This window comes from Leishmania infantum, chromosome 10 (assembly GCF_000002875.2).
Source record: "Leishmania infantum JPCM5 genome chromosome 10".
In the NCBI taxonomy this organism is placed as follows: Eukaryota; Euglenozoa; class Kinetoplastea; order Trypanosomatida; family Trypanosomatidae; genus Leishmania; species Leishmania infantum.
The window spans coordinates 111,609-139,404 of NC_009394.2; the positions used below are offsets into that span (position 1 = coordinate 111,609).

Here is a 27,796-nt window from a genome sequence, read left to right on the forward strand (position 1 = left end):
ACACCCCAAGGACAGAGGTGCCTCCGACAGCCGTGCAGCAGAAGTAGCGGGGGAGGAAGAGGAGGAGGAGCTGGATGAGGCGGCCGTCGAGGATGACGCTGAGAGTGCGCTGCCGTCGCCGCCGCCCGACACGCTGCCGCGTTTGGTTCTCGTCGACACCTTCACCCATGAGGACCTTGGCGATATTGCCCGCCACGTGCGCTTCGTTGACCAGGAGCACGGGCTGGAGATGCTGCTCGTGCTGCTGCTTCCCAATGAAGCCGGAACGATGACTGCGTCGATGCAGGGCGCCGGCTGCGTCATAACGCCGACGCATCAAATGACGATGGAGGATGCCTACGCGGTCGGCTACGACCTTGTGCTGGCGCACAACATGGACCATCTGCTTGTTGACTTCTTCACGAACGAGTTTGTGTCATCGGCGGGACGGTGGCGCAACGACGTACGCTCGAAGGCGGCGGTGGGCAACTACATGAGCCTGCGCAGCGTGCTGCTCGGCGGGCTGGACACGGCCGCCCTTCAGCGCCTCATCTGGGATGACCGGATCGACGACACCGGGGTGCTGGAGCTGCTAGGAGCGCAGTCGCTCTCCACGCAGGGCGGAGCCCAACGGTACGGCGCGGCTACTCGGCATCTGCTGCAGCAGCAGGGAACCGCCGCTGAGGTCGAGGCTCCGGCCAAGCGTCACGGCAGCGGAGCCAGTCACTCCAGCCGCGGCGGCTCTGGCGAGTCCGACGCCGACCTCGCGCAGAGTGTCAATGAGTCGATTCTGGTCACGGGCGTGCCGCGGCTGCGCAAACGCCCAACGAGCGTGGCGCACTTCGGCGTTCGCTTGCCGGCACAGCAGTGCGCAACGCATGAGCCCCTTTCGAGCTTCTCCACGAAAAGAGACGTCTTTTCGAGCGTGATGGCGCAGCCGACGGGTGCACGGCAGTTACACCGTCGTCGTCACTGTCAGGTCAGCGGCGCCGAGGACTTGGAGTGTGACGCAGACAACAATGAGGACGCGCTAAAACACCAGCAGCGTCTCCTGCAAGGGGCACTAGAAACGGAACTGGGACGCTTGCTTGCCGAGAACGAAGGCAAGCAGGCCTACATCGACGCCATGCAAGCGGAGGTGGAGCGGCTGCAGCGCACTGTGGCCGTCCTCCGACGGCACCAGCGCGGAGCCCCTAGCGCGAGCGGCGACGGCTCCAACGCGAACCAGATATCAGAGCTTTCCGAAAGCGGCTCGATGATTCACCTTAGCAAGCAGCAGCAGATCTTCATCCTCAAGGAGCGGCTGGAGGCGGCGAACGGCCGGATTGTGGCCCTGCTGAGAGGTGGGCGGCCCAGCGGCGGCCCCCCGTCTCCCCGTCGGCGTGGCGGGGGCCGGGGTGGCGGCTTGAGCCGGCGCTCCCGCGGTAGCAGCGCGTCGGGAGGCCCAAGGAGTCCGACTCAGACGCCGAGCCCGACTGCATATTCCGCGTTTCTCACGAAGGTCACTGTACAGGAGGCGGAGCAAATGGCGGCGCTGGACTCTGATGCCAACGTCTCGCTCGATCAGCTGCAGCTTCACCGTCAGGAGGTGATCGCCGCCGCCAACGATACCGCCGGCCAAGCGGCCGCGGGCCAGAAGCAGCGCAGAGAGCGCGAGGCGGTGAACCAGGTAATTCACTCTCTCCAACTTGAGCTTCAGCAGCTGCAGGGGCGCCTGGACGACACCCGCCCCGGTAGCAGCCGGGCGGAGGCGGAGGGCTGTGAGGGTTTGCAGGCGCGCATGGCGAGCCGCTTGCAGTCTGCGCTGGAAGTGATGGAGGCGCAGAAGGTGCGCATCCGGCATCTGGAGGAGCTGCGGCAGATGGATCAGCTGCTGCACACCACTTTCAGCCGAGAAGGTTTGAAGGGCCGGAAGAAGGGTGCCGGGCGCAGCACCAGGTCTACCTCTGGCGTGTCCGGCGGCTCAGACGAGGCGGACCACGAACACGGAAGCAGCAGCTTCAGTGCAGACGAGGAAGGCGACGCTTTCGCAAGCGCGCGCGGCACCGCTTCGGGTCGCAGGGCGCGGCAGGCGCGCACCAAGGGCAAGAAGGCAGCCAAGTCTCGCTTCGGGGTAGAGCTCGTGCCGGCCGGCAAGAAGGGGGCGACTGGTGGTGGTGGTGGTGGTGTGGCGCCGTCGAAGGACGCGACCAAGGGAGGCCTCGATGCGGCTGAAGACGCCGACAGTGACAGCACCCAGAAGATGGATATGGAGGAGGTCGCAGCGCGACGCACCGAGGCCGCCGTGCACGACGCCGTGACCTCTCTCCAGCGCACGCACCGACGGCAGCTCGCTGCTCTCGTCCAGACATGCAAGATGCAACTTGCCCGGGTGGCGCTGAAACTGCAGAAGCCCTCCACCAGTGCATACACAGCGCTGCTGCAGGAGGAGCTCTCCTGTGCCCAGCGTGAGCAGCGCGCTGCGTGGATGCGTCTGCAATTCACGCTGAGAAACCTGGGCCCAGACCAGTACGACGCAACGCTCGCGGAGCGAGCCTCATCCTCGGCGGCAGCGACGCCGCCTCTCATCTCTCTGCGCGTCACGCCGACGCCAGAACCCGATGCGACGGACAGCGGTGCAGCTCTCGGTGCTAGCGATGATACGAATATGGTCCCGCTCGGTGCGGTGACGGACCCCAACGTGCGATCCACGGCTGCGAACATCGCGCGGGAGTACGCGGCGTACGGTTTGCGCATCGCGTACGTGTCCAGCGAGCTCCAACGTGTGGAACAGAGCATGATGGACTCGCCAAGGCACCTGCCAGAGTTCGCGCCCGCAGCAACGCCTGCCGTTGCGGACACCCCACCGGAGCAGCAGCTGTTCTCCGTTTACCAGGCAGCCAAGGCTCGCGTGCAGGAAACGGTCGACACCTGCGGGCCAATTCAAGAGTACCTCGAGGCCGTGCAGGCGGAGCTGGCCATTGAGCAGCAGTTCCGCCCCTGGTGTGACGTGAATAGCGCGCAGCTTTTCAGTGCAGCGAACACGGCGCTCGTGCCGTCCACGCTGTGCATTGGCGCATCCATGTCCGGCTCGGCCGCCGCTTACGACCACACCCTACATAACCCGCACTCCTCAACGGTGTCCGCGACCACCGACCAGCTGGTGCTGCTGGCGGACGTGGATGCGAGCATGCGTGACGTCGCGGACGTGTATGCCACGATGTTGCGCGCACTGACGCCGAAGGGCAGCGGAGCTGCTATGAGCATATCCACCACCAGCAGTGGAAGCATCAGCCGCCACCACGCCTCACCCCCGGCCCGCGCCAGCAAGAAGCGCGACTCCAAGAAAGGTAGGCAGTCCGCAGTCTCACCGACGCAGCCAAAACCGGCAGCGTCGCAGCGCCGATTCGTGGCCAAGGCAGCCGACAAGAGGTCCAGCGGCTCCCCGGATGAGTCGGAATCGCTTCTGCCTCTTCGCGGCTCGGCTGGGTTCACTGTTGAGGAAGCTCTGGAGGCGCTGCCGATCCAGCCAGATGACGTGGCCAGCTATCAGGGTCAGCTAGGGAGCATCTACATCTCCGAAGGAGTGCACAGTGCCGCGCAACAGCGGCTGTACGAGTTCATCCTTCGCGCCTACCAGCAACACTACATTCATCCGGTGCACATGGCGGCGGTGGAGTCCGCTCTGAGTTTGCCGTTGCCGGGCCACCGCGGCAGCGCCAGCGGAATCTCGAATGACGTCTCGAGGGAGTCGTCTGTCTCGGCGAGCGAGGCGCTGGTGGATCTAATGTCGGCTCAGGCGGGTGCCGCGCACGCGCAGCATCGCGAGGTAATGGCGCTGCTGGAGCTCATTGCCCCTACGATGACGCAAGCGCTACGCACGCTCACGAAGGGGCTGCAACGAGTGCAACACTTGCTGGATCGCGAGGATGACGGTGCGGCCTTCGCTGAGGCCTGCAGCGGAACCGGTCCGCCGTGCACCTCGCCGGTGCTCTTAACCGCCGTGGATGCAGCAGTTCTTGGGTGCGTCGTCGATGAGCTGCGGTGGCGGGAGTGGCGGCACTCTCTGCTTCCAAGCAAGAAGGACGGTACGGAATCCTCTGACCCCGCGCCACTTCCGACTGCGGGCGCAGCACCTAGCGAGCTGCTTACAGCGCTGATCCTGGCGCGCCGCGGCAGGAGTGGTGGTGGCCGCAGCGCTACCCCTACCACGGACGGTGGTGCTGACCTTGAGGATGCCCGGACCATTGGGCACTACGCGGCCTTCTGCGCTGCGCGAGAGCGAGCCGCTCGCAACGCTCACTCAAGCCAGGGTTCACCTGTGCCCGGGCCCGCTGAGTCGCCGTCGTCTGAGGCAGAGGACCTGTTTCACCTGACGGACGCCCCGCCGATGCTGTTGGTGCCGAGCGACGCGAGCGGCATCAGCGCCTTGGCTGCGACTGGAGGCGACAACGCCGATGTGGGCCTCACGGTTGCCCACGAGCTGGCGGCACTTTTTAGCAAGCGTCGACAGCAGGATGCCCATGGTGACGACGACAAGGCCGCAGCCCTGCTCGAGGAGATCTACCTCGACGATGGTGAATACGGCGGAGCGGGCGTGCTTGGCGGAGACTCGAACACGGAGGCGATGCGCAGTATCCGGCGAGAGCTGGAGTACCTGCAGGCGGCGAAGCAGCAGCGCATGTGGGAACTCATGATGCGGTTCGAGTTGCACAAGGAGCGCTGCGCTGGCAAAACGGACGGTAGCGGCCGCCTGGAGCCCAAGTTTGGCACTGCCGGTGCGCGCGGTGCCGATGGCCGCGCCTCGTTGCCCTCCGTCGACCCCGACCGTCTCGGCTTCGAGGTAAAGGCTGGAAGCGCGGCCTGGTACGGGATGGAGGCTGCAAAGCGGGTGCACAACATTCTGCGCCGCCGCGCGCGTCCTGATCAGATCATCGTCGGTGGCGGCCCGCACGGCGGCAGCGTCGGCATTGAGCTCAGTCGCCGCACCGCGCAGCCGGGGTCAAGCACGGCAGGCAGCAGTAAGTCGGGCAATATCGGCGGTGCCGGGGCTGCCCCTGGCAGTGGTGCGTTGGGCCAGGAGGACGAGGACGAGGGCTACGCACACTCTTCTGCTGAAGAGGAAGCGTTGTTCACCCTTGGTCCTTATGCGTCGCATCAGCGGCCCGCTCGCAGCACTGGGCGGGCTACCCCGTCGACGGTGCGCCTTCCTCCCCTGCGCCAGCATTTGTTGTCTCGTGCGCAGCAGGGCCGCGACGGTCTCGCCGGCCACGGCGGCAACACCGCGCTGATGGCAGGCGTGGGATACTTGTCGCCACGCGATGTCCTAAGTCTGAACGCGTACGGGCGCATGGCCCCCGGTGGCGCGTGCGACTACTCAGGCGCCACCGAACCTCTCCACGCCGCCGCTAGCCTTACCGAGCAGGTGCTGGCGTACCGAGAAGCGCTGATGCGCTCTGCCGGCCGCGTTGTGCCAATGCCGTTCACCACCTACGCCAACGGGGATCCGTACTGCTTGCCACTCTCGACATGGCCAGCGTCATCGGGGAAGACCGGCGCGGCTGGCAGCGACCGCTACGACCCGCTAGGCCGCCAACTGCCTTCGCCGGTGCCGCTGCCGGATTTGACTGCGTGGGTGTACGGAGTCCCTGAGGGGTATGCCTCGTCGCTCCTGCAGCAGCAGACCACTGGCTCTCATCAGCCGCAGAACATGGCCCTCTTCATGCCCCGCTACGACTGCTCCCCGCTTGCCAAGGTTGAGGGGCGTCAGCGCGCGTGTATGACGTCGGCGATGCCACAGTCACTGAGTCGCGGCCGCAGCTTTCCGGCTGGTGCCTCCACCTACTCCACGCCCGCTGCCCTTGCTGCGCAGCGACTACAGGCAATGCTCAGCGTGTCCATGTGTGACCCGTCTGTCGCCACAGTTCCCGCCGCCATGGAAGCCACCACCGCCGGAAGCCGCGGGGCGCTTCCGACGACGCGAGGTCGTGCTTATCCTGTGCACTCGGGGCGGAGCGGCGGGGCTGCGATAGCACAGCCGTGCTCACCGGCGCCGCCTTTGACGAAGCGGGCTCTGGCCAGCGCGAGCGCCGTCGACGCCGACGCTGCGCCCTCTTCGGAGACCGACCTAAGAACGGCTGGGGAAGGCGAAGTCAGTGAGTCGAACTACGAGTCTTTCGTTTTTGACGAGAAAGACTTGAACCCCCTTGCAGAGACGCTGGGGCCCGCGAAGGGCAGCTCCTCTTGAACAGGGATGGGTGACGTGGCCGCAAGCGCGCGGAAGAGTGTAGGCGCATGGGGTATACGTGTATGGTTGTGCACGCGTGCAACAAGGTGCATCGCCGTCATTCTCTTCTTCGTCCCCCTTCCCCCTACCCTCCCCATCGCACAGCCCATCCACACAAGCTTCGATGTACAGCACAGAGACGTCAGCTGGTCTCTCTCTGTTTTTCTTCGCTTCTGTCGTATGTTGCCGTATGGCTCCCTCCCCCCAGATACCGAGTCTGTTCCGTGCTTTCCCGTTTCTGTGGTGCTCGGTAGCCTTGGGTTAGGTGCGCGAGCGTGTGCGCTTCGGTCTCCCTCGCGCTGCCACACCGTTGTCTTTTTCTGCTGTTCCCGACCCCACGCTCTCTGTGTCTGTCTGTCTGCCCTTCACCGCTCTGCGCGATGCGTGGCTGTTACACGTGCATGTAGTGCGAGGAGAAGGGGAATGCGACGTAGAGGCCTCACGGGCACGTGAATCGGGTCAACACATCCATGGAGCCGAGCAAGGAAACAGCGAGAAGGCCAGTTCACAAAAAAAAAAACAGCAAAGACCCTAAGAAACACGCATCGATGCCACCGACACCCAAGAGGTGTGCGTGTGCGTGTGGGGGTGGGGGGGGGGGGGCAGTGCTGCTCCGTCTTCTTAAGCATGGCTTCTTCTCATAGGTCTCTACCCCTTCTGTGACACTGCCGCTCTCTCTCTTCCTTTCTTCCCGCCTTTCCGCCACTTCACACGCGCATGCATCGGGGGTGATGGATGCGTGTGTGTGTGTGCCCTACAATCGAGCACCGGCAGTCACCCTCCTTCTCCACACACACAAACACCTCCACACCTGACCTGCCCTCGACACACTCCCGATTTAGCGCCCAAACACATACCCATACCGCCTCGCCCTCCCTCTCTCTGCTTGTGTTTTGCGCCTTCCTTGTACGTCTTTTCTAGTACCTTTTCTTATTGTTATATACTTGAGAGAGAACACCTGACATTGCGCCTTCTCCCGCCGCCCTCGTCCACGCACAGCCTCCCATTAGGAATACGCGCTCGAGTCGCTGACGTCCTCATTGTCCTTCTTGCGGCCTTCCCTTGCTTGCTGTTCCGATCCGCGCGAAATGTTCCGCCGTGTTTCGGCTGCTTCGGCGAGCTCGCTCGTCGCCGCACGCTCCTTCTCCAGCACCAACGTCTACCTGGACAAGCGCATCAAGGTAAAGAATGAGGTGGTAGACATGGACGGCGACGAGATGACGCGCATTATCTGGTCGTTCATCAAGGAAAAGCTGATCCTGCCCTACGTGGATGTCCCGATCAACTACTTTGACCTCAGCGTGACTAACCGTGACGCGACGAACGACAAGGTCACGGTTGAAGCCGCCGAAGCGATCAAGAAGTGCAACGTTGGCATCAAGTGCGCCACCATCACCCCCGATGAGGCCCGCGTGAAGGAGTTCAACCTGAAGAAGATGTGGAAGAGCCCAAACGGTACCATCCGGAACATCCTTGGCGGCACGGTGTTCCGTGAGCCGATCATCGTCTCCAACATCCCACGTATCGTCCCTCAGTGGCACAATCCCATCGTGGTCGGCCGCCACGCCTTCGGCGACCAGTACAAGGCGACGGATGCTGTTTTGAAGCCCGGCAAGCTGCAGCTCGTGCACACACCCGCCGACGGCAGCGCGCCGACAACGCTGGATGTATACGACTTCAAGGGCGAGGGTGTCGGGCTGGCCATGTACAACACGAAGGAGAGCATTGAGGGCTTTGCGAAGAGCTGCTTCCAGTACGCGTTGATGCGCAAGTACCCACTGGTTTTGACGACGAAGAACACCATCCTGAAGAAGTACGATGGCATGTTCCTGCAGACCTTCCAGCGCATGTATGACGAGCAGTACAAGGCCGACTTCGAGAAGGCCGGCATCACGTACAACCACCGCCTCATCGATGACCAGGTGGCGCAGATGATCAAGGGCGAGGGCGGCTTCGTGTGGGCGTGCAAGAACTACGATGGCGACGTGCAGAGCGACATCGTGGCGCAAGGCTTCGGCTCGCTGGGCCTCATGACATCTGTGCTGATGTGCCCGGATGGCAAGACAATCGAGGCCGAGGCCGCCCACGGCACGGTGACGCGTCACTACCGCCAGCATCAGCAGGGCAAGGAGACGAGCACGAACTCCGTCGCCTCCATCTACGCCTGGACGCGCGGTCTCGCCCATCGTGGCAAGCTTGACGGCAACAGCGACCTCGTCAAGTTCTCGGAGACGCTGGAGAGGGTGGTCGTCAAGGCGATTGAGGATGGCCACATGACGAAGGACCTGGCCCTCTGCGTCTACGGCTCCAGCGGCGTCAAGCGTGAACATTACGAGACGACGGAGCAGTTCCTCGACAGCGTCGATGCAGCCCTGAAGAAGGCGATGAGCGCGTAAAGAGGCGGCACAGTGACGGACGAAAGCGCTAGCAAGGAGACCCTGCGGACGTGAGGAAATACGTGTGCGGGGAGGCGCGCTTGCCAGCGCCGCGCTGTTCCGTCGGCGCATGTCTTCTCCTGTGCGTGTGCGTGCGTGTGCGTGCATTTTGGTGTGTGTCTCGTAGCATTCAGGACGGCTGCGACCACCTTCTCGTCCGCCCCTGTGCCGGTATGGTGTGCGCCTGTGCGCTTCGCAGGCGCCCAAAACGGTGCGTGTGGCCAGCCCCGCTCTTTCAAGCTCGCCCTCGCCGTCTGTGCCTTCTCCGCGGCACCAGCACCGCCACCGTCACCTGTGGTACGGCCATCAACGTCCGTTTTCCGTGCCCTAACGCCGTTCTCCGCTGCTGGCTCGTGGACACATCCCGCAAGCAGTCAGAGACAGCGGGACAGTGGCTGTAAGCGGAGAGCGAGAGGCGGTAGCGGCGGGAGTCGAGGAGGCGGGAGTCGAGGAGGCGGGAGCTGACTAGCTTCAAGCCGTAGGCGGTGCCAGATGAGGATCCTGCCGATGAGGTGTGGGCCCGCCCCTCACCATTGAGGTCACCATCAACTATACAGCACACCAAAGAAAAGAGCGTCGTAGCCGTCGCAGCGAAGGCAACGACGAAGAACAGCTGCGCCTAGTGTGTATACATAAGCTATCTATATCTTTCCCACTAACGTATTTTCCATTGAAGTATTGACGTTTCCCGTTGCTTGCGTGTGTGTGCGGATGAGATGTATGCGAACGGCGCACCTCAATGCTGGTAACAGTTTGTCGGCGGCGGCGCGGGGAGGGTGGTGGGGAGTGGCCAGCACCCCATGAATTCGTGGCGCTCCCTCTTGTGTGTTTCAAATCTCCGCCGGCGAGGACGTGAGAAAGCCGAGATCGCTCATACACGCTGCGGAGCTTTTTTTTACAGACTGAGCAAGTGGCCGCCGTCCAGAAACACCTCACTGTCTTTTTCTTAGGGTCCAGAGACAGGGCCGCGATGTGCGCGTTCTCATGATCCAGCAATCCACCCCCTCCTTGCCTGCATGGCCTCTTGGGTCTATCCTCCCCTCTGCTCGCACAGCATGGCAGCTGCAACGCACACGCACGCCCCTCTCGCTCCCTGCACCCTCTCTCTCCCCCCCTCTTTCTGCAGACGATGCGCCAGCTCAACGGAACGAGTGTTTTAGGCTCATCGCTTCACCAGTCACCACCCTGACAGAGACCACCGCTGTCAAGCATGCTGGGTGCACCAAGTCCGGCAGCAGGCGAATTCAGACGCCGTCTTGCACTGCGTGAGAGGTGAAGGGCGGACTAGGCAGCAGAGGCACTAGCCGGCCGAAGATCCTGGCAGCCCTCTCCGCGCCGAGGAGCAGCACAAGCCGCAAGAAATTTCAAAAAACTCGGAAGACAGGGCTGCCCGTCGGGTGGCCCGATGATCGGCCGTACAAAGAGAAGGCGATGATGAAATTGCTCACAGGGGCGGAAGCTTGCCACGCGGGAAGACGACACGCCACGGAGCTGCATTTTCTTCTGCTAGAGTGCATGCTGATGCAGCTGTGTTGCACGTGCACACGGGCAGGCACTTAGTCAGCTTGGCTGTCTTGATCATGCGCATACGATGCGCACGACGAGAACACACCCGGCCGACACATACTTCATCATGTCGGCACACGGACGGTATGTCAGCCCGGGTGTGCAGAAGCAGGGCAGGAGGAAGACGGCGGGGCGGCACTGCTCCCCCTCCCTTCATCGCCGAACCGGCAAACTCATCCCCTAGCCACACTGGTTCTGCGGTTGCTGTAGAGCCGATGGTGGGTCATTGCCCCCCCTCGCCGCGTGTAGCCGCACGGATGGAAGACAGCACGAATGACCTCGCTGCCTTCACAGATGCCTCGAGAGCGGGATGACAGGGAAGGAATACGGGAGAGGTGGCATGAAGGCGATGCCTTGGTGGTGGGGGTGGGCTGGGCGGATCATCTGTGAAGGCGAGACACACCCACGCATGTCGCCAGAGGAGCAGGTAGGGCAACGGATTCGGAGTCACGGCAGAGGGTCGAAGTGGCACTGCGATGGCCAGGCTCCCCCCGTTGGTCTAGCTCCCCTCCCCACACCTGTGCACAAGCCACACACCAGCGCTGTGCTGTCGCCGACGTGAATGTCCGTCGTTGTCGATGAAGGCGCATCAAGAAGCGAAGCAAAGAAAACGAGAGAAGTGATAAGCAGGGCATCAGATGTCATCGCACGTAGCAGTGGTCGCTTCTGGTAGTGGATGTGTGAGCAGCGCAGCAGACGCCTCAGCTGGGGACGTGTGAGGGGGCATCGACGGCGTACAGTGATGTCCTGACATCAGTGGTGGACCGTACACTGGGTAAACTGCCAGTAGCACTGCTGCCGCCCCATTGGCGCTTCTTCGCTGCCTACCGGTGTTGTTATTGCTGCTCCCGTTGAAGTGATGACTGTGGCCATGGGCTGCCCCACTTCCCCACGCCCTCCTACCTCTTTCACTTGGACTCACGTCCTGCATCCTCTGCCGTTAACGGGCTCGTGGGCAAACGCGCGCGGAGTGCGCTGCATGAGCACACCCGCCCGGCTGACACACACACACACAGCGCACGCACCGCTGCTGTTGGCAGCGCCCAATCGGTTGACGCCCCCCTCCCCCACACACACTCTCCCCTTCACACCACACACCATATCACCTCCCCCCTTCCCTCCCCCGACCTTACAAGGAAGGGCGAGAAAGACAGACAGACTGACCGAGGAGGAGGAAGAGCAAGAGAGAGAGAGCGGTACTGAGCACCGACACGAGACGGGAGCGAAAGCCATCTCGACGGCGCGTAGATTCGATCATACAGAGAGTGTGCCCTCGCCGCGTGCCTTGCTCTCCACGCCGACGCGCGTGTGTAGTTGTGAGGCGTTGACCGAGGAAAGCAGAAATCAGTTACCCCCACGCTCTCCCTTGCGCACTCCTTTAAAGTACGTTAGTGACGACGCCAACGTGGTGCTCGCACACGCACCACCACCACCACCGACAAAGGAAGCAGTCGCCCCAGCTCCTTTCCTTACTTGCACCGCCGCACATACCTGCACACTCAGCGAAGAGTGCCTTCATAAAGCATCGTTCCTTTGCCTGCCTCAGCACACATAGATAGAATCTCAAGATACGTATAAAGGGTCGCGGGCAAACTAGAGGAGACGGTCACTGCCACCTTTAGTGCTGTACCAATCCTGCTCAGCCCCGCCATGAGCACCAACGCCCAGGAGCTGGTGCGCCAGCTCACGGAGAACCCAGAGGTTCTGGAGAGCATGCAGCACATGATCTCTCTGCTGCGCGCCAATCCTCCGCGTATCTCCGGCAGCAGCAACGGTGGAGGCCTCGGCAGCGTGGAGACCAACGGACCTGAGAGAGGTGCACAGCAGTGTGTGCGACCACCGCGCAGCGAATATGGTACTGACGCTGATTACGGTCATCACCGGCCCACAACCAGGCGTAAGCTGCACAGCAGTGATGGCACCGGCCACAGCGCGACCTCCCTGTCTGCGTCGTCGTTGACGCAGGAGGCGCACTCTTTCTATGGTGACGACAGGGTCGGTGCGCGCACCACCGTCAGTGGTCACAACGCCGCCACCGGCGGCGCATCTTCGCCGACGCCAACCTTCGTCGCAACAGGATCCCGCGCAGCGCCTCAAGTGGTGGCTGCGGCCTCACGGCTTGCGCCGCGCCGCTCCTCGCTTCTCTCGACGCCGCACGAGCATCGCCCCGCCACGGCTCCTGATGAGCAGCTGATGGCCACGGCCAACAGGCTGACGGAGGCGCAGCGACGCATTGCAGAGCTAGAAAAGGAACTGCAGCGCACCACGCAACGGGTGGATCAGCTGTCCGATGTGGTGCAGCGGCAGAAGGACGAGCTACAGGCCACGAAGGATCGGCATGCGCTAGAGATGGAGGAAACACGACACGCCTACAACGCCGTGATTCACCGCAAAGACGAGGTGCAAGAGGAGGCGCTGCGCCAGCTGCTCAAATCCCGCCAGCTGATGGTGTCGGCGGCCAAGTACGAGGCCGTCGTGGCGGCGAAGAAGTTTCACGCTCAGCAGTTGGAAAAGGAGAACAACACCGGCGCCGATGATGGGACGGGAAGCGCAAAGGGGTTGGCAGGCGTACAGGCAAGCTCCAACCCCAACGAGCACGGCACTCACCCCGGGCTAGCGCCAAGTCAGACATCAGTGAACGCGCGGCACTCTTCGACGCTCGGCCACGGGTCGGGCGCGACGGCCAAGTACAACAGTGCTCTGAAGCGTGACCGCCAGAATGACGAGGAGGACTTTGTTGACGGTGCCGGCGTCGCGACTGGCGCACAAGAGCCTGGTGAGGCGCGATACGGAGAAGCAACCCACCAACGTCCGCCAATGAAGCGCACTGCGTTGGACACATCTCATCTGCAGGGCAGCGCTGATCGTGCCGTAGAAGGACGGAGGGGCGTTGTGGCGACCAAGGCGGAGACGTCTCCCGCGTACATCACCACCCCCACGCCGGTGGGCAAGGCGTCCACCGCGCTCGTCGACCCGCGCACTCAGTCACGCAGCGCACGCAAGCGGCGCACCCCGCGCACGCCGAGCCGCACAAACGCTGAGCGCCTCGCCGGGTCGATGGCGGAGAACCGAATCCGCTCGCAGCAGCGCTTGCCCGGGACAGCGTCGCTAAAGATCGAGAGCCCCACGCCTGTGGTGAGCACGGCGTGGACGGCGGACCGCTCTCTCACGGGCAGTTGTACGCCGCCGCCCTCCAGCGCTGGCATGTACACGGTGTCCGAGGCGGTGACCAAACATCATCAACTGCACCCGCAGCAGCACGTGCAACAAGCTCCGTCCACGCGACCGCCGCTCATGCAGCGTGCAGCGGGTCGTCTTCCTCCGGCTCCGCACCGCACCGCAGCTGCCCCGACGGCGGTGCCCAACACGCGAAGTGGTACCTCTTCCATTGCTTCCGGTGGCCCGACGCGGTCACCGTCGCCTGTGAATCCGAAGCGTGGCGCCATGCTGCCGCGCCGCTTCATCTTTACAGGTCTGAAAGACCATGAACCTCAGCGGCTGGTCAGCGCAATAGCCGCGGTCGGTGACGATGCCGCGGCGCTGGCGAGTGACCTCGACGAGCCGCCGCCAAGCAGCACGACTCACGTTGTGCTGCGCGGGACGCCGCGTAGCGTCAAGGCTCTCTGCGGGGTGGTGTCGGGCAAGTGGCTTGTCTCACCCGAATACGTGTACAACAGCCAGCAAAGTGGCTTCTGGCTAGACGAGCTCGAGGAGGGCGGTCTGCGCATCTTTCCACCGCCGCTGAAGTGCCAGCGTTTCCTTCTGACTGTTGAGCACCCAAGCATCCGTGCGAAGCTGGCGCAGGTGATCGAGTACGGCGGTGGCGAGGTGTTGCCAAGCGGCAGTGACAAGCGTGGCCCTAGCGCCGGCGACAATGTGGCGCAGGACGTTATTGTGATCACCTCTGGCGATGACCTCTTGCGATATGCAACGCAAGACCGCGTGTAACGCGTCAGCTTGGCGAGACCGTGTACCGAGCCCGTCTCGTTGACTGTCCACACTGTGTGCCCGTGTGTGTGTGTGTGTGTGTGTGTGACGGACTTCATGGTGATCCGCATAGAGTCGTTGCTGTTGAAGAGCGACATCCGTTTCGCCGCCTCTCTGGCTCTTACTTCTCCTTCTCGTATTAGCTTTTTTTTTCTGTTGTGTGCGTATGTATTCGTCGTTCTCGCTCGCTCGCGGTGGTGACGTGCCGCGCCCTTCCTTGCCGGCCGGCGAGGGAGGAGAGGGGGATATTAGGAGGCCATGGGAGGTGTGCTGTATGCATGTTACCCTGCCTCGTCCCCTCCCTGCACTGCACACACATTTCTTCGCGTGTGTGTGTGTGTAGCGGCTTTGTGACGGTTTTTTGTTCGCTCATGTTCTTCCCCGCCATGCTTGCTTGTTTCGCTAGGCTGGCACACATTGTTCTCGCATTCTTCTCTACACCCAAACGAAGACGAACCGACGACGGAGCGCGCGCACGCATGCGCATGGAACAGACGAAAACAAAAAGCAAAACTCTGAGCGACGCCACGCAGCGCATCCAGCACCAACTTTCGTGCCTCCACATCGCCGAGAGAAGATTATGAAGAGGATGCCGTCAAACGTATCAAGCGGCGCTGTCCCGTGTCTTTGCTCTTCTCCCTCTCTCTCCCCGTTGCGGCTCCGCGCTCATGTGCGTACGGGGGTTTGCCGTTGTATCGGTGCGCCGGGGGGGGGGGTCGCGCGAGGCTCGTGCACGCCTCCCACCCCTTTTCGTTTGTGTGTCCGTGCCCTCTCCACCAACCTAAGGCAGCGTGCGAGGATGCATGTCGCGCTCGAAACCCCCATTGATGTGCCCTATGCATCTTTCCGCATCGTTTCTCTCGCTGCAGTCTCCTCATACGTCCGCCGTGCTACGGCGTGACGCGCCTATCCGTGCCATCCATATCACTCGCTCTCTCTCGCTCTCGCCATCCCGCTACCGCCTCTCCTCCCTCGCGCTGTAGCACAGCCGTCGCCGTATCAGTGGTCTGGTAATTTCGCGCTTCCTTTTTCTTGTTGTGGATGAGTTGACGCCAATCTGGTTTTGAGTTTCCGCGTGCTTCTTCCTCGCTTCCGCCGTATTCATTCTTTGTCATCTGTCTTGTGTGTTTGTTTGAGTGTTGAGCCCCTTCCTCCGGCCCCCTCTCCCTCACTGCCTCCCAACATCACCGCCACCACTATCTCTTCCCTCTTCTCCACGCCGTTGTAGACACACACACACGCATACATATATATATGTGTGTGTGTACGTATATGCACGCACAGTCGAACGTGCTCACCTCCACATAGATGCATGCACGACCACTCACGCATACGTCTTTTGAGCGTCTTGGTATCGCCCTCCTCCTCCTCCTCTGCAACACGCCGTTGTCCCTCTAAACTTGCAGGCACCCTCTTCTCTCATCTGTGAACTCGCTTCTCCATCCATTGTCCCTCACCCCCTCCCTCCTCCGCCCAAGCGCTGCGTGATCCGCCACGACTCTCACTCCGTAGCCTCTCCCTGCCCGTCGCTCGGTGCACACGACCGGGTCTGCGACTTCGCTTTTACGTCTTCCTTCTTTTCTTTCGCCTTTGCCTCCTCCCTCCTCCTCCTCCTCCCCCTCCCCATCCTCACACACACATCGCAGCTCAGTGTGGGCGGTCCTCATCTCGTGTGCGGAACGCTCTTCCCTCCAGCGCTTCCTGGGAGGTGGGAGTCACCACCGCATTCCACTGGGCGTTTGCGTGCGGTTGTGTCCGTGCGCCCGCAGCAACAGGAGCCGGCTGTCGCAAGTGTGCATCGGCCACCACTATAAGCCAGTCGCATCCGCAGGATATCGCTCCCTCGCCTTCGGAGTGGGCACACACAAGCACACACATCAGCACCCGCACACTCACAAGCACAGACGCACTGCTGGGCCGCCTCTTTTAAGGTGGAGGCAGAGGGGCCACAGACACGGGACAGTCAAGCCGTCTGTGAAACAGCACAGGCCATGAACCAGGGATACAACACCTACTACAGCCAAGGCACCCCGCAAGGGGGCGCGTATGGCAGCAGTGCAAACTACTACGGCGGTGCGGCTGCGGCACCTGCCGGAGGTGTCGGCAGCGGGTACGGTGCACAGGCTCAGCCTCAGCAGCAACAGGCACAGCAAGTTGGAGCCTACGGTGTCGCACAGGCGACGTCGGCCGGTTCGTGGAGTAACACCTATCAGGGCCTCGGCGAGTACCATAGTGGCGTTGCCACCGCTGCACCGACGTCGTCGCCGTCGCAAGGCTACTACGGAGGCGGCGCAGCGACCACAACCGCCAGCAGCTTCCAAGTCGGATACGATGGCTACGCGCAAGGGGTCACAGCGGCCGCCACAAACAACGGTGGCGTTGCCGCTGGTGTTAGCAACGGAAGCTACGCTGGTGTGACAGCCATGAACGCGTACGACCCTCAGTCAACGCAGCCAGCGCAACAGCCCTACTACCCACCGCAGCCGCCTCAAGGCGGATACTACGGCAATGCCAATGCGTGCCAGGCGAACAGCACACCAGCGGCTGCTGCGGCACCGGCGCCCGCGGTCCTCAACACCACCGACGACAACGGTCTGCGGTGGACCTGGTCGTGCTACCCGACGACATCGAAGGCGAAGACGAAGGAAAACCCCTCCGCGGCGACGCTGGCAATGCCAGAGATGGTGATCCCGATGAGCTGCATGTACACACCGCTGCACCTCATTGAGCCCAGTCACCTCGTTCTGGGCGCAGCCATTGACGAGCTGTGCTGTGCAAACTGCGGCGCCTTTTGCAGCATGCACAGCCAGCGCGAGATGGGCAAGTACTGGGTGTGCGTATCCTGCAAGCGCCGCAACTCTTTCCAGAGCAACACCGCCATCACGGAGCAGCACCCGGCGCTGATGTACGAGACGGTCGAGTTTGTGCTCGCAAACCCGCCGACGCCCGTGGTGGCGCCACCTCAGCCGCAGCCAGCGCCTGCCTTCATCTTCGTCGTCGACACGTGCATCCCTTCCGGCGAGATGGCGTCGTTGCGCACGAGCCTGCTGGAGTCCCTGCAGTATCTGCCGCGCAACGCCCTCGTAGGCCTCATCTCCTTCGGCGCCACTGTCTCTGTGTGGGAGCTGGGCGCCAGCTCTGGCGTGGCGATCAGCAAGTGCTACCTTCTCCGCGGCAACACGGCGAACCCGCCCGATTCGCTGCAGAGCATGCTTCAGGTCTCGGAAAATCATCCCGTGCGGGGGCGGCTGCTGGCGCCGCTGTGCGATGTGGAGGCGGCGCTCACCTCGTTGATCGAGGAGCTCGAGGAGGACGGCGCCGCCGTGCCGTCATCCAAGCGGCCGCTGCGGGCCACGTCGACGGCGGTGGAGGCGGCCACGTACCTGATGGAGGCCCTCGCGCCACCACAGATGACAGCGCAGCAGCAGTACGTACTATACGGAAAGCACGTAAAAGCCGCTACAGCGCCCGGGGGTAATGTGAAGATGGGTAAGATTCTCCTCTTCACCGGCGGCCCGTGCACGCGCGGCCCCGGCGCCGTCGTCAGCACCGACAAGGCGGACATGATGCGCTTCCATCGCGACATCATTGAGGGCGATACACCCTACTACGAGGCAGCCTTTAACTTCTACAACGCGCTCGAGCCGCGGATGATAGCCGCGAACACGTGCCTCGACGTCTTCGCTCAGTCCCTTGACCAAGTTGGTGTCATGGAGATGCGCCGCTGCATCGACAACACCGGTGGCACGCTCATCGTCGAGGATGAGACGACTGACATCATGTTTCTGGAGTCGCTGAAGCGTTACTGGCAGCGCTGCGATTTGCGGGCCGGCACAGAGCGCGCCTTGGCGGCAGCGCAGGAAGGCATGTCCTCTTCGGGTGTCGACGGCAGCTACAGCAGTGAGGACCACAGAGCTCACTGCGGATTCGCTGTGCACATGGAGGTGAACACGTCCGTCGGCACGCTGCTGCGCGGTGCGCTCGGTCCGTGCAACGTGGACGTGGAGGCGAACAAGCGCGGGCCTACGCGGCTCACCTCACCACTGGAGGTGGGCGCTGGTGGCACGACGCGCTGGTGCGTCAGCTACCTCGACAAGGGAATGACGCTTTCATTCCTGTTTGACACAGCCACCGCCAGCAGCCAGCAGAGTGGCGCAGAGAGCGCGCATGAGAAGCGCTTCATCCAGTTCGTCACGCGCTACACCACGCCGCGCGGCGAGCAGCGGGTGCGCGTGACGAGCGTCGTGCAGCCCGTCGCCCCGCCGACAGCGCCGCCGGACTACTACACGAAGGCTGCCGCCTTTGATCAGACGTGTGCGGCGACGATCGTGGCGCGCATGGCGGTGAGCATACTCGAGAAGCATCCGGGCAAGTGGGATGACGCCAAGCGATGGCTGGACACGCTGCTGGTGCGCTTCGTGCGGCGCTACTCCACCTTCTCCCCTGGTCAACCGAACACGTTGCGCCTCGACCCGTGCCTCTCCCTCTTCCCATCCTTCATGTACAACCTGCGCCGCTCCGAGTACTTCATGGTGCTCAACATCTCGCCTGATGAGACGACGTTCAAGCGCCACTGGCTGCTGCGCGAATCCGTCGACAATTGCGTGCTCATGATCCAGCCCACGCTGGACTCGTACGACTTGGCGAGCCCGTTCGCGACGCCCATGCAGCTCGACAGCAGCAGCCTGCGTCACGACAACATTGTGCTGATGGATGCCTACTTTAACGTCCATATCATGTGGGGCAGCATCATCTACCAGTGGATCGAGGCAGCCTACCACGAGAACCCCGAGTACGCCAACTTTGCCGAGCTGCTGGAGGCGGCGGAGCGTGACGCGCAGATGATCTTGTCGAGCCGCTACCCGTACCCGCGCTTCTCGCGCACGGACGCCGACGGCTCCGAGGCGCGCCACGTAAAGACGCGCGTGAACCCGGCCACCAACTACCACAACTCGGGCATGCAGTACGGCGCCGGCCCCAACGGGGCGGTGGAGCAGGCCGACGTCATCTACACAGATGATGCCTCTATCATGACGTTCATGACCTCGCTCAAGAAGGCAGTAGTGACCTCCGACGGCAAGGAGGAAGCGTAGCGCGCAGCTGCTGCCATGTCGCGCCACCTTTATTTTCGCTCTCTCTTCGTCGATGACGCATGGCACCGTCGATCTTGCCGTGCGCCATATGTGTCCCCCCCCTCCTCATCGCATCTTGGTCTCTCTCTCGCCCCTCCAGCTGTTTCTCTCTCCCTCCATGGCATTCAGCTCATGACCCTGACAGGGCTGCCGAGAGGTGTATCCTTGTGTGAGCGTCGTCGGCGCCGGTCACGTGCTCGCCTGCTTTTCTTTTCGTTTGTGTTGTTCTCATTTCTGTTGCTCGCGTGTGTGCATGTGAGTGTGTGTGTGTGTGATCTTGTGTTGTCATCTCCCTCAACGTCTTGTGATTTCTTTTCGTTGTTTGTTGGCATGTCTGTGCGCCGGGTGGCGGAGATGGGGCGGTGTGTCTGTGTATGTGAGAGGGGAGTAGAGGCTACATGGCCTCCCTTCGTTTTGGATTGCCCATGCTGTGTTAGTCGCGGGAGTGAATGACTGTCTGTGTCACACCATCCCCGTTGTATGTGCGTGCGGGGGTGTGTTCTTTGAGCATTTTCGTTTGTTTTCTATTGTGTCTGCGCCCTCCTCCCTGACACCCGGTGGGCTGTGTTTTCGTGCAGCGGTGTGTGTGTGTGTGTGTGTGTGTGTGTGTGTGTGTGTCTGCGTCAGTGTGCTCCCCCGCCCCGTCCCTCCGCGCTTCCGAGTGGGAAGACGAGAGGGAAAGGGACCTCGAGTACGGTCTGAGACCGTCCCTCCACCCCTCTCACTCCCACCTACAACCGAACGGAACCCAAGAGGAAATGCAGCGCAAGCCGCACGCACGCGCACTTTTCCTTGCGTGCGTGAGTGCTGGCGTGCGTGTGCCAATCAAGCGCTTCACGAGTGGTGTGCCCAATCGATCTATGCGCAAACGGCCACATAAGGGTATGTGTGTACATGGAGGGACGCAATAGTCAAGATCAGAGTTGGCGTGTGCATGCACCACGATAAGGGCACGATGCCTCGCCGCTGGAGCGCACGTGAGGGTGTGCGCGTGTGCGTGTGCGCGGCTGAGTAATACGCCGGTAAATATCTGACAGACCGCAAGCTGTGCGCGCTCGCCTCCTCCATAAGCACACACATACACAGAGACACAGACACACACGCTGCCTTCCGTGGGGCGGCAGCAAACAGATCGGTCATGCGTCACCTCGTAGCTTAAGCACTGAAACCCCCTCCTCCACCACCGCTTCCTCGTCCTCGCCCCCTCCCCCTTCCCTCCCTCCCTCTCTTCTCATTCTCTCGTACCGTATCGCATCTGCGCGTGCGTGCATGCCCCCGCGCCTTAGCATCAGAACCGCCTGTCTGCACATACAACGGTATCGTACTCGGGGGTGAGGAACAAGGCGAAGCACCCCAGCCGCGAGACGCACGCCTCGAGCCACGACAACGGCAAACGAGGCTCTTATCAGTGGCTCTCCTCCCCCCCAAGTCAAAACACGCACACACAAACATAAAGAGGCGCCCAAAGCGATCATCACGTGCTCTACCTTTCACAACCTGCTTGCTCTACCTCATCCACCCCCCCCGCCCGCCGCCCCCCGCCGCCAACGGAAAACTCATCTGCTTGCTTTTTGCTTGTTTGTTTTTGTGGTTCGCTCGCTCGTGCCTCCCGCTCACGCCCGCGTCTGCGTTCATCAGCGTCATGTCCGTCAGCAGCTCCCTCACCTACGCACTCCTGTGCGTCTACTACGCCTGCCGCACCACGCTGCTCTTCGCGGTGGAGATGCTGCTGTTCCTGCCCTCTTACTATCTTGTGGAACGGCATGACGCACCGAGCGCGTGGCTGGGGCGCCGCGGAGAGGCGCAGGTGCAGCCGGTGCTATCCGCAGCCTATAAATACCAGAAGGCGGAGGAGCGCGACAAGTCGAACTATGGTGAGAGCGCGAACATCGTACCGGTGGGCACAGGCGGACCGCCGCTGGACATCAGCACGCGGGAAGTGGAAGATAACCGCTGCATTCTCTCGCGTAAGTGTGTGAGCCGCATTCGATCTCTTCACATACCAACCGTGTCGTCGTCGTGGTGGTCGCCACAGGTGCTGCGTTCCGTGAACCCTTCCTCAGCCGCGCACTCCCCTGAAACGCCGCAGCTGCGTCAGAAGAAACAGCACCAGTCGCTCTTGCCCAACTTCTATGGTCACCCGCAGGCGGCGCTTCCGCAAAGCCGATACGATGGCATTGGTGGAGATGACGACATGAACGGCTCCGTGGGGTCGTGGTCCAACTACACAGTGGGCGCCACGCCAGTTGCGACCACCCTAAATCGCCCCCTCTCTTTGTCCATCGCAGAGGTGTCTGGTTGGTGCGACGGCACCTCAGGTGGCGAACTGATTCCTATCAGCCTCCACAGCAGCCCCATGCAGCGGTCTCAGCCCCTTCAGTTGCAGCAAGTCTCTCACCAACGCCCGCACGGCGGTGGCGTTGACGAAGAGGACGCTGCTTGCACCAGCTTCAACGGGTTTCTGAGCGCCACTGCACGCGATGCCGTGGATATCGGATATCAGCAACCATGCGTGACGGACGCGTTCTTCGATGGCCTGGCGGTGAGCGTGTTGGTCTCCGCTCAAGAACAGCAGCAGCAGGATCGTCTCGCGGCGGCGCGCAAGCGCGTTGGCATCGCCGAGGCGGAAGGCTTTTTCGCTAAGTTGGGTCACCGACAGTGTAGGGCTGTTTCACGAAGAGCCGCAGCTCGGACCTCGTCCGCACCGGCGTGTGTCGCTGCGGCTCGAGAGCGCATGCGTGCCACGGTGCCGGTGTGGTGCACCGTCATCTTCTACTCCCCCATACCACAATCGGCCGCCCGCGGAAGCGTGATGGAGAAAGCGTCATCGCCCTTTCGAGGCCAGTACGGATTTTTGCCGCCTTGGTATGCTGTTCACGCCCGCGCGCAGCTGTTGTTAGCGCTAGTGGGCCCGCTACTGCGCATTGCGGCGGAGCTGCTGTGGTGCAGAGGTTGGGGAACGCTGACGGCATCGTCTGCGGCGCAAACAGAGGCGTTAGGTGAGCCGGGTAGCATTACCACACCTCCGGCAACGGCTGCGTCGCCCGAGCATCAACGCCTGCGTCAGCATGGCACCCGCGCCCCCCCACTACCTTCCTGGCCGGTGCGCGGATCATGGCAAGACGCCGGCGTCTTTCTTCTTGGGCCGCTTCTCTTGTGCTTCCGTGTACTGCGCAGCCTCTTTTACGCGATCATGGGCCCACCTGGTGCGACGGCACCGCTCCACTACTCGGCGTGCATGAGCGCATCGCCAACCTCGCACAACGCTGCTGGTGGCGGCGGTGTCTGGCATCCTTTCCGCCGTTTCGAGAGTGCTGTGCAAGCTCGTATTGATCGCTACACCACGGACACGCGCCACATCTTCGAGCCACTGCACAACAACGCGGCGGCGGCGACGACGACGGTATCGTCTGCCGCGGCAACGGCCCACGCTGGAAGCAGCATCGATCCTGCACCGCATGCTTTTTCGAAGCCGAAGACGTCAAGCGCGAAGGCCGCTGGAGCGGCACGGTCACAGGGTCACGCAGCATCCTTGCCTCATCCCGCATTCCCCGCCTCGGCACCTGCCCCGGCGTGCCGGAAGTCGGTGGGGGTGTACTGGCTGCATGGCCGCCGGCCGCCGACCTGGTCCGCTGCTCCAGCTGATGATCCGTCCACCACATCGGCAGTGCAGCCGCCGCCTCCTGCACCGGTGGTGGTGCTACTGCTATGCCCTTCTCTCCTGCAAGGGAGCGGGCTGTACCAGCACACCGTAACGCGTCTCAGTTGTGTGTGTCAGCTGCTGACCCTCGCTGGTGCGTGGCAGTCATCGTTCGCCACAGACGATGCAGCGGCCGACCGCATTTTGCTTCCCGGTTCGCATGGCACGGCAATGACGAGGAATGCGACACAGAATCGCGACGACTCGACGGATAGAGAAAATGCCGCGCAGATCTCCGCGGCAGGCGCGGAGAAGGCATACAAGCCTGTGATGCTTAGTACCAGCAGCAGCAAAGACGGAAGCATTCGTGGCAGCGGGGCGGAGGTCAACGACCAACCGTCGCCGCCGGCAACTTCGTCATCGCTGCCGTCGGCTACACGGCCTGCCACCAGGCCCGCCACGCAGTGGTACGCGGCTGTGCCTGTTGTAGAGCTTCGAGTTCCTGCGACGTCGCCGGAGTGCACCGACGACGTCTCAATGCCTCCGCTGACGCTGAAGGACTTGCGGAACATTGTTGAGCGGCTGCGGAGCAACCTGGAGTCGTGCACGCCGCCCGCAACAAACCCCCCAGTGCCTTGCGCATCTACCGCGGCCGGTCGTTCGGCTCGCCTCGATCTGTGTGGTCACGCGCCGTCGCCAGACGCCGCTGCTAAGGCGTCCGCTGACCCGCGTCCACGACGGGCGGTGTACATTGTGGCGGTGGGCTGGTCGGAAGCGGCGAGCCCGCTTTTGGAGCTAGCCATCACACAGCAGCAGCCGCAGACGTCGACAGGCAGCGGCCGCAGCACCGAGGACGAGAATGGCGGCGGCTCTGGTGAGCAGTCCCCGGCGCGTCTTGACGGCCTTGTGTGCATCTCGCATACGCTCTCGTCCGCCTTTCAGCTTCTCCCGCAGCAGCGTGCAGAGGGGCTGGCGCTTCAGCGGCCCACGCTGGCCACGTCATCGTCGGCAAGATCAACTCGAGGTGTGGCGCATGTGGGCACCAGCACTGCGAGCAGCGGCGGGGCCTTGAACACCGCAGTCGATCCTGCCGGCTCGTCCCCACTGTTGACGGCGAGGCTGCAGGCTGCGTCGCGCATGCCGCGCATCCTGTCGAGCCTCACCACCGGTCCGGCGCGACTGCTTGTCCTGCTGACACGGATGCAGCTCATCGCCGATGCACTGCTCGCCCACCGGCAGCATCAGGAGCAGTGGCAGGGCAACGGGCTGGCTGCTGTGGGCAACGCGAGGATTCTACGAACAACGGGAGAGCTCCACTACGCAGATATGCACGCGCCAAGGCAACCCCAGTACATGACCCACAAGCGAGCTGGCGCGCTGTCGTCGCAGGCGGGCCCCGCGCCAATGCCTGACATCTCCTTCTATCACATTCTCCATGTTTTTCGTGAGGCTCGCGAGGAGGTGAACCGGGCACAGCGCGGTCTGGACAGAGCCACCATCACGTGGACCCACCAGCGGCAGCAGCAGCAGTCCCGATCGGCGCAACGAGGTTCCTTCCTCGACTGTATCTCCTCCATGGGCGCCGGCACCTTATCTGCCCTCACGTCGAGAGCGACGGAAGGCGATGTCGAGCCGTGCATCACGCGCGCGGCAGCAGCAGCAGCACAGTACCACTCGCAACCGACGCTCTGGCAGTCGCACTCGCTGTCACCCTCACCTGCCTCCGCGCGTGCAGCTTCCGTGCCGGGCTCGACGACGAATGCGCTGCGGCAGCACGCCCTTAGTACAGCGCCTTTCTCTAAGCTCGTGCGCGTCATCTCACCACCGGATTTGGTCGCCTCGATGCCTCTGATGGCGTCGTTCAGTGATGCGGCAGCTGTGAGCGACGCTTTAGGAGAGGCCAATGCACTTGCTGCACCAACCGCCACCCCTCCTGGTAGAAGCGACTGTGTGCTGTCGTCGTTGACTGTCGACCAAGATTCGCCGCCGTCGCATGACCAGACGCAGACGCTTTCTTTTAGTCACCACTACAGCTACGGATCGCCGTTGATCATGCACCAGGATCTCGTGCGGGAGTCGTCGGCGCTGTGGGACATGCCGCGCCTCGAGAGCGTCACCGACTGGGAGGAGCTGGCGAAGTCCGCGATGATGGCGGAGGCCCAGCAGCAGCAGCGTCTCGAGGCAGCAAACGCGACGGCGAATGATCTGCCCCCACCTCTTTCCCTCGACCCTCCGACGCTGCTCGACTGCAGTGGCCGGCGACGCTTTCTCTCCACCGCATGGGCGGAAGGGGAAGGGGAGCGGTTCTCAGCGAGCGGCTCCCTCGCTGCTGCATCGTCTTCCTTCGTCGGCAACCCGCTGCGGCGCGCCTGCTCGCACATGTCTACCGAAGATGTAGTGGCCTCCTGTACGCTGCAGGTGCTGTCCCCGACGGCTAGGCAGGTGGCCCGCCTGCCTGGAAGCGGTGCTGTAGGAACCCCGCAAACGGCAGCCGCAACCCGAGGCGTTGCCTCTGCCTGCAACAGAGACAAGCGCAGCGGCCTTGTAAACCACGCCAAGGAAGCCAGTACCGCAGATGGGGAGGGCGCCCTCCTTGTTGGCGCGGCTACGATGAGGCCAAGCTTGTTGCACCCCGGTGTAACAAGTCGCCGCGATTCCGATGACAAAGGCGCGGCGCCGTCCTTCGCGAGCGAACAGCCCGCCAGTGAGGCGTTCTGCAGCTTCGACGCGACGCCGGCGCCATCGGCTCTGGTTGCCGCCTCAGCCGACGGTGGCGCCGGCAACTTGTGTATGGTAGGCGCAGAGGGTAAAGGGTGCAGCGCCGCGTCTCCGAATGTGCTACCTTCCTTGAAGGAAGCAGCGTTGTGCGCCCCCGAAAGGTCAGTGAAGCCGTCGGTGTCGCGCTATGATCCACAGCACAGCTTGCCGCAGCCGTCGTTTTCCGCATCGACGCCGCTGCCACAGCCGCAGCAGCCCATACCATACCCGCCACCTTCGCGGTTGCCGGCGCTCTCCTCGCAAGCTGCGGCGTTAGTGGAGTTGCGGGTGCGCTCGGCTCAGCACGCAGCCCTCATTCAGCGCATCCGCGTTCCAACGCTGCTCGTGCATGCTAGCGATGACCCCGTCGCCCCGACGTCGACGCTTCCCTTTTCGCTTCTGCAGGCAAACCCGTGGATAACGACAGTGCTGACGCGGCGTGGCAGCCACGCCGTCTTCATGGAGGGTGCCTCGGAGGTGTGGCGGCGGCCACGGTTGGTGGTGACGGAGCGGGCACGCCCAGCGGGCACGACGCTGCCCGCCTCTAGCGCTGCCGTGGCGGAGGGTATGATGTACTGGCCAGGCAGTGGATTCGACGAGGTTGGCAGTGCTCGTGGCGCGAGGGACGGGCCCCACTGGAAAACGCCGTCGGCACCTTCGAGTCCACGCGGTGACAGGGTCGTGCCACCTCCGACGGCGGACACGAGCCGAAAATCACCCGCGCTCATGGCCGCTGCGCGTTCGAAAATGCCGTCTCCTTGGGCACAGAAAGCAAAGGCGAAACGCGTGCGTGGCAACGGCACGAGCAGCTCTAGCACCAGCGTCAGCAACTCCTGCTGCACCGATGACTTCGACGACGACGGCGACACCGTTTCCAGCGCTATCGTTGAGTGGCTTCCTGTGATAGACGAAGATGCCGATGTCAAGCGGCACACAGACAAACGTCAGTCCACCACATCCCTGAGACGCCCGCCGAAAGAACAGCAATGCCTGGCCGCTGCCACCACGTCGATGTGGCAGGTTCGGATCGATGGCACAACGTGGCTGGAGCGGCTTCTTTTCGAGTACGTGGAAAAGGTTATCGTGTGCCCGCCGGCGGCCTCCACCCCGATCGGTTGAAGCGCGCACAGCGGGTGGTCGAAGTCCTATCTGTGATACCGTGCGCGTGTGCAAGGTGCGTGTGCGTGTTGGCTGGAGCGGGAGGGCCGCAGCCATTTTCATGGCACGCCTCCCCTCCCGTCTCGGTGCCGATTCTGTTCTCTGTCCCTCATCGGAAACGAAGCGCGTGCGCTGAGCACTCGGTCATGTGCTGCATACGCGTGACGCGCAAGTTCACGCAGCTGCACGGCGCATACCTCTTGCTCTCTCTGTGTCTGTGTGCGTGGGATTTAGCGAGAGGGGGGAAGGGCCACCTCTTCGACATCTCTGCCGCTTCGCTTCTTCCACGCTCCTCTTCACCGCACCACGGCCGCGAACACTGTTCCGTCCTCATCTCTCTTCTCTTGGCGATTCTGTTATTGCGTCGCTGTAGATCATCCCCCCCCCCCACTCCCGCCCCTTCTGCGTCTCTTCTTCGCAGAACCTGCTCGTTGGGTCTTCCACTTCTCGCCCTTTCTCCTCTCACTGCCGTAGGCGACGTCGCACACGCACATAAATACATCTCTGAGGCCCACCAACGCAATCATGCTTCTCACAGAGCCGGTGTGCTGAGGAGATGGAAAAGGCGTGCACCTGCGTGTCGCATATTCTCTGCTTCGCGGCGGCGATAAGGAGGCGTTGCATGCCCCGCGAATCGGCAAGGGAGAGGGAGCAGCGGATGCGCCCATCGTGTCCACTGTGCCCGCAGCATCCCCCTACGGCGACGACTGCACCCGACGGGGCAGAGCAGCGCGCAACTCCAACGGCGCAGCCCGAGGCTCTGCTGTCGCAATGTCCGCCGCTGGCTTGTGCGCGCGTCGCACTCGGAGACATCGGCGGCCGCCCTGCTCTTTGGGGCTCAGACACCCACCTCACAGCCGCGGTTGCCGCCCTTCTC

At 62.8% G+C, this 27,796-nt stretch overlaps 5 protein-coding genes across 5 annotated transcripts; all 5 read left to right on the plus strand.

Annotated features, from left to right (window-relative positions):
* Positions 1 to 268: 268 nt before the first annotated feature.
* On the plus strand, positions 269 to 6,205 carry LINJ_10_0300 (conserved hypothetical protein; the record flags this gene model as incomplete). Its single annotated transcript, XM_001463642.2, has 1 exon — positions 269 to 6,205. One exon carries the CDS (start codon positions 269 to 271, stop codon positions 6,203 to 6,205), a length of 5,937 nt encoding a protein of 1,978 aa, XP_001463679.2.
* Positions 6,206 to 7,332: 1,127 nt separating this feature from the next.
* On the plus strand, positions 7,333 to 8,640 carry LINJ_10_0310 (putative isocitrate dehydrogenase [NADP], mitochondrial precursor; the record flags this gene model as incomplete). The annotated part of the gene is made up of 1 exon (XM_001463643.1): positions 7,333 to 8,640. The coding sequence occupies one exon, from the start codon at positions 7,333 to 7,335 to the stop codon at positions 8,638 to 8,640; it is 1,308 nt and encodes a 435-aa protein (XP_001463680.1).
* A 3,255-nt stretch (positions 8,641 to 11,895) lies between these two features.
* On the plus strand, positions 11,896 to 14,193 carry LINJ_10_0320 (conserved hypothetical protein; the record flags this gene model as incomplete). Its single annotated transcript, XM_001463644.1, has 1 exon — positions 11,896 to 14,193. One exon carries the CDS (start codon positions 11,896 to 11,898, stop codon positions 14,191 to 14,193), a length of 2,298 nt encoding a protein of 765 aa, XP_001463681.1.
* Positions 14,194 to 16,913: 2,720 nt separating this feature from the next.
* On the plus strand, positions 16,914 to 19,325 carry LINJ_10_0330 (putative protein transport protein Sec23; the record flags this gene model as incomplete). Its single annotated transcript, XM_001463645.1, has 1 exon — positions 16,914 to 19,325. One exon carries the CDS (start codon positions 16,914 to 16,916, stop codon positions 19,323 to 19,325), a length of 2,412 nt encoding a protein of 803 aa, XP_001463682.1.
* A 1,681-nt stretch (positions 19,326 to 21,006) lies between these two features.
* LINJ_10_0340 (conserved hypothetical protein) lies at positions 21,007 to 26,880 on the plus strand (the record flags this gene model as incomplete). Its single annotated transcript, XM_001463646.2, has 1 exon — positions 21,007 to 26,880. The coding sequence occupies one exon, from the start codon at positions 21,007 to 21,009 to the stop codon at positions 26,878 to 26,880; it is 5,874 nt and encodes a 1,957-aa protein (XP_001463683.2).
* Between the last annotated feature and the right edge of the window lie 916 nt (positions 26,881 to 27,796).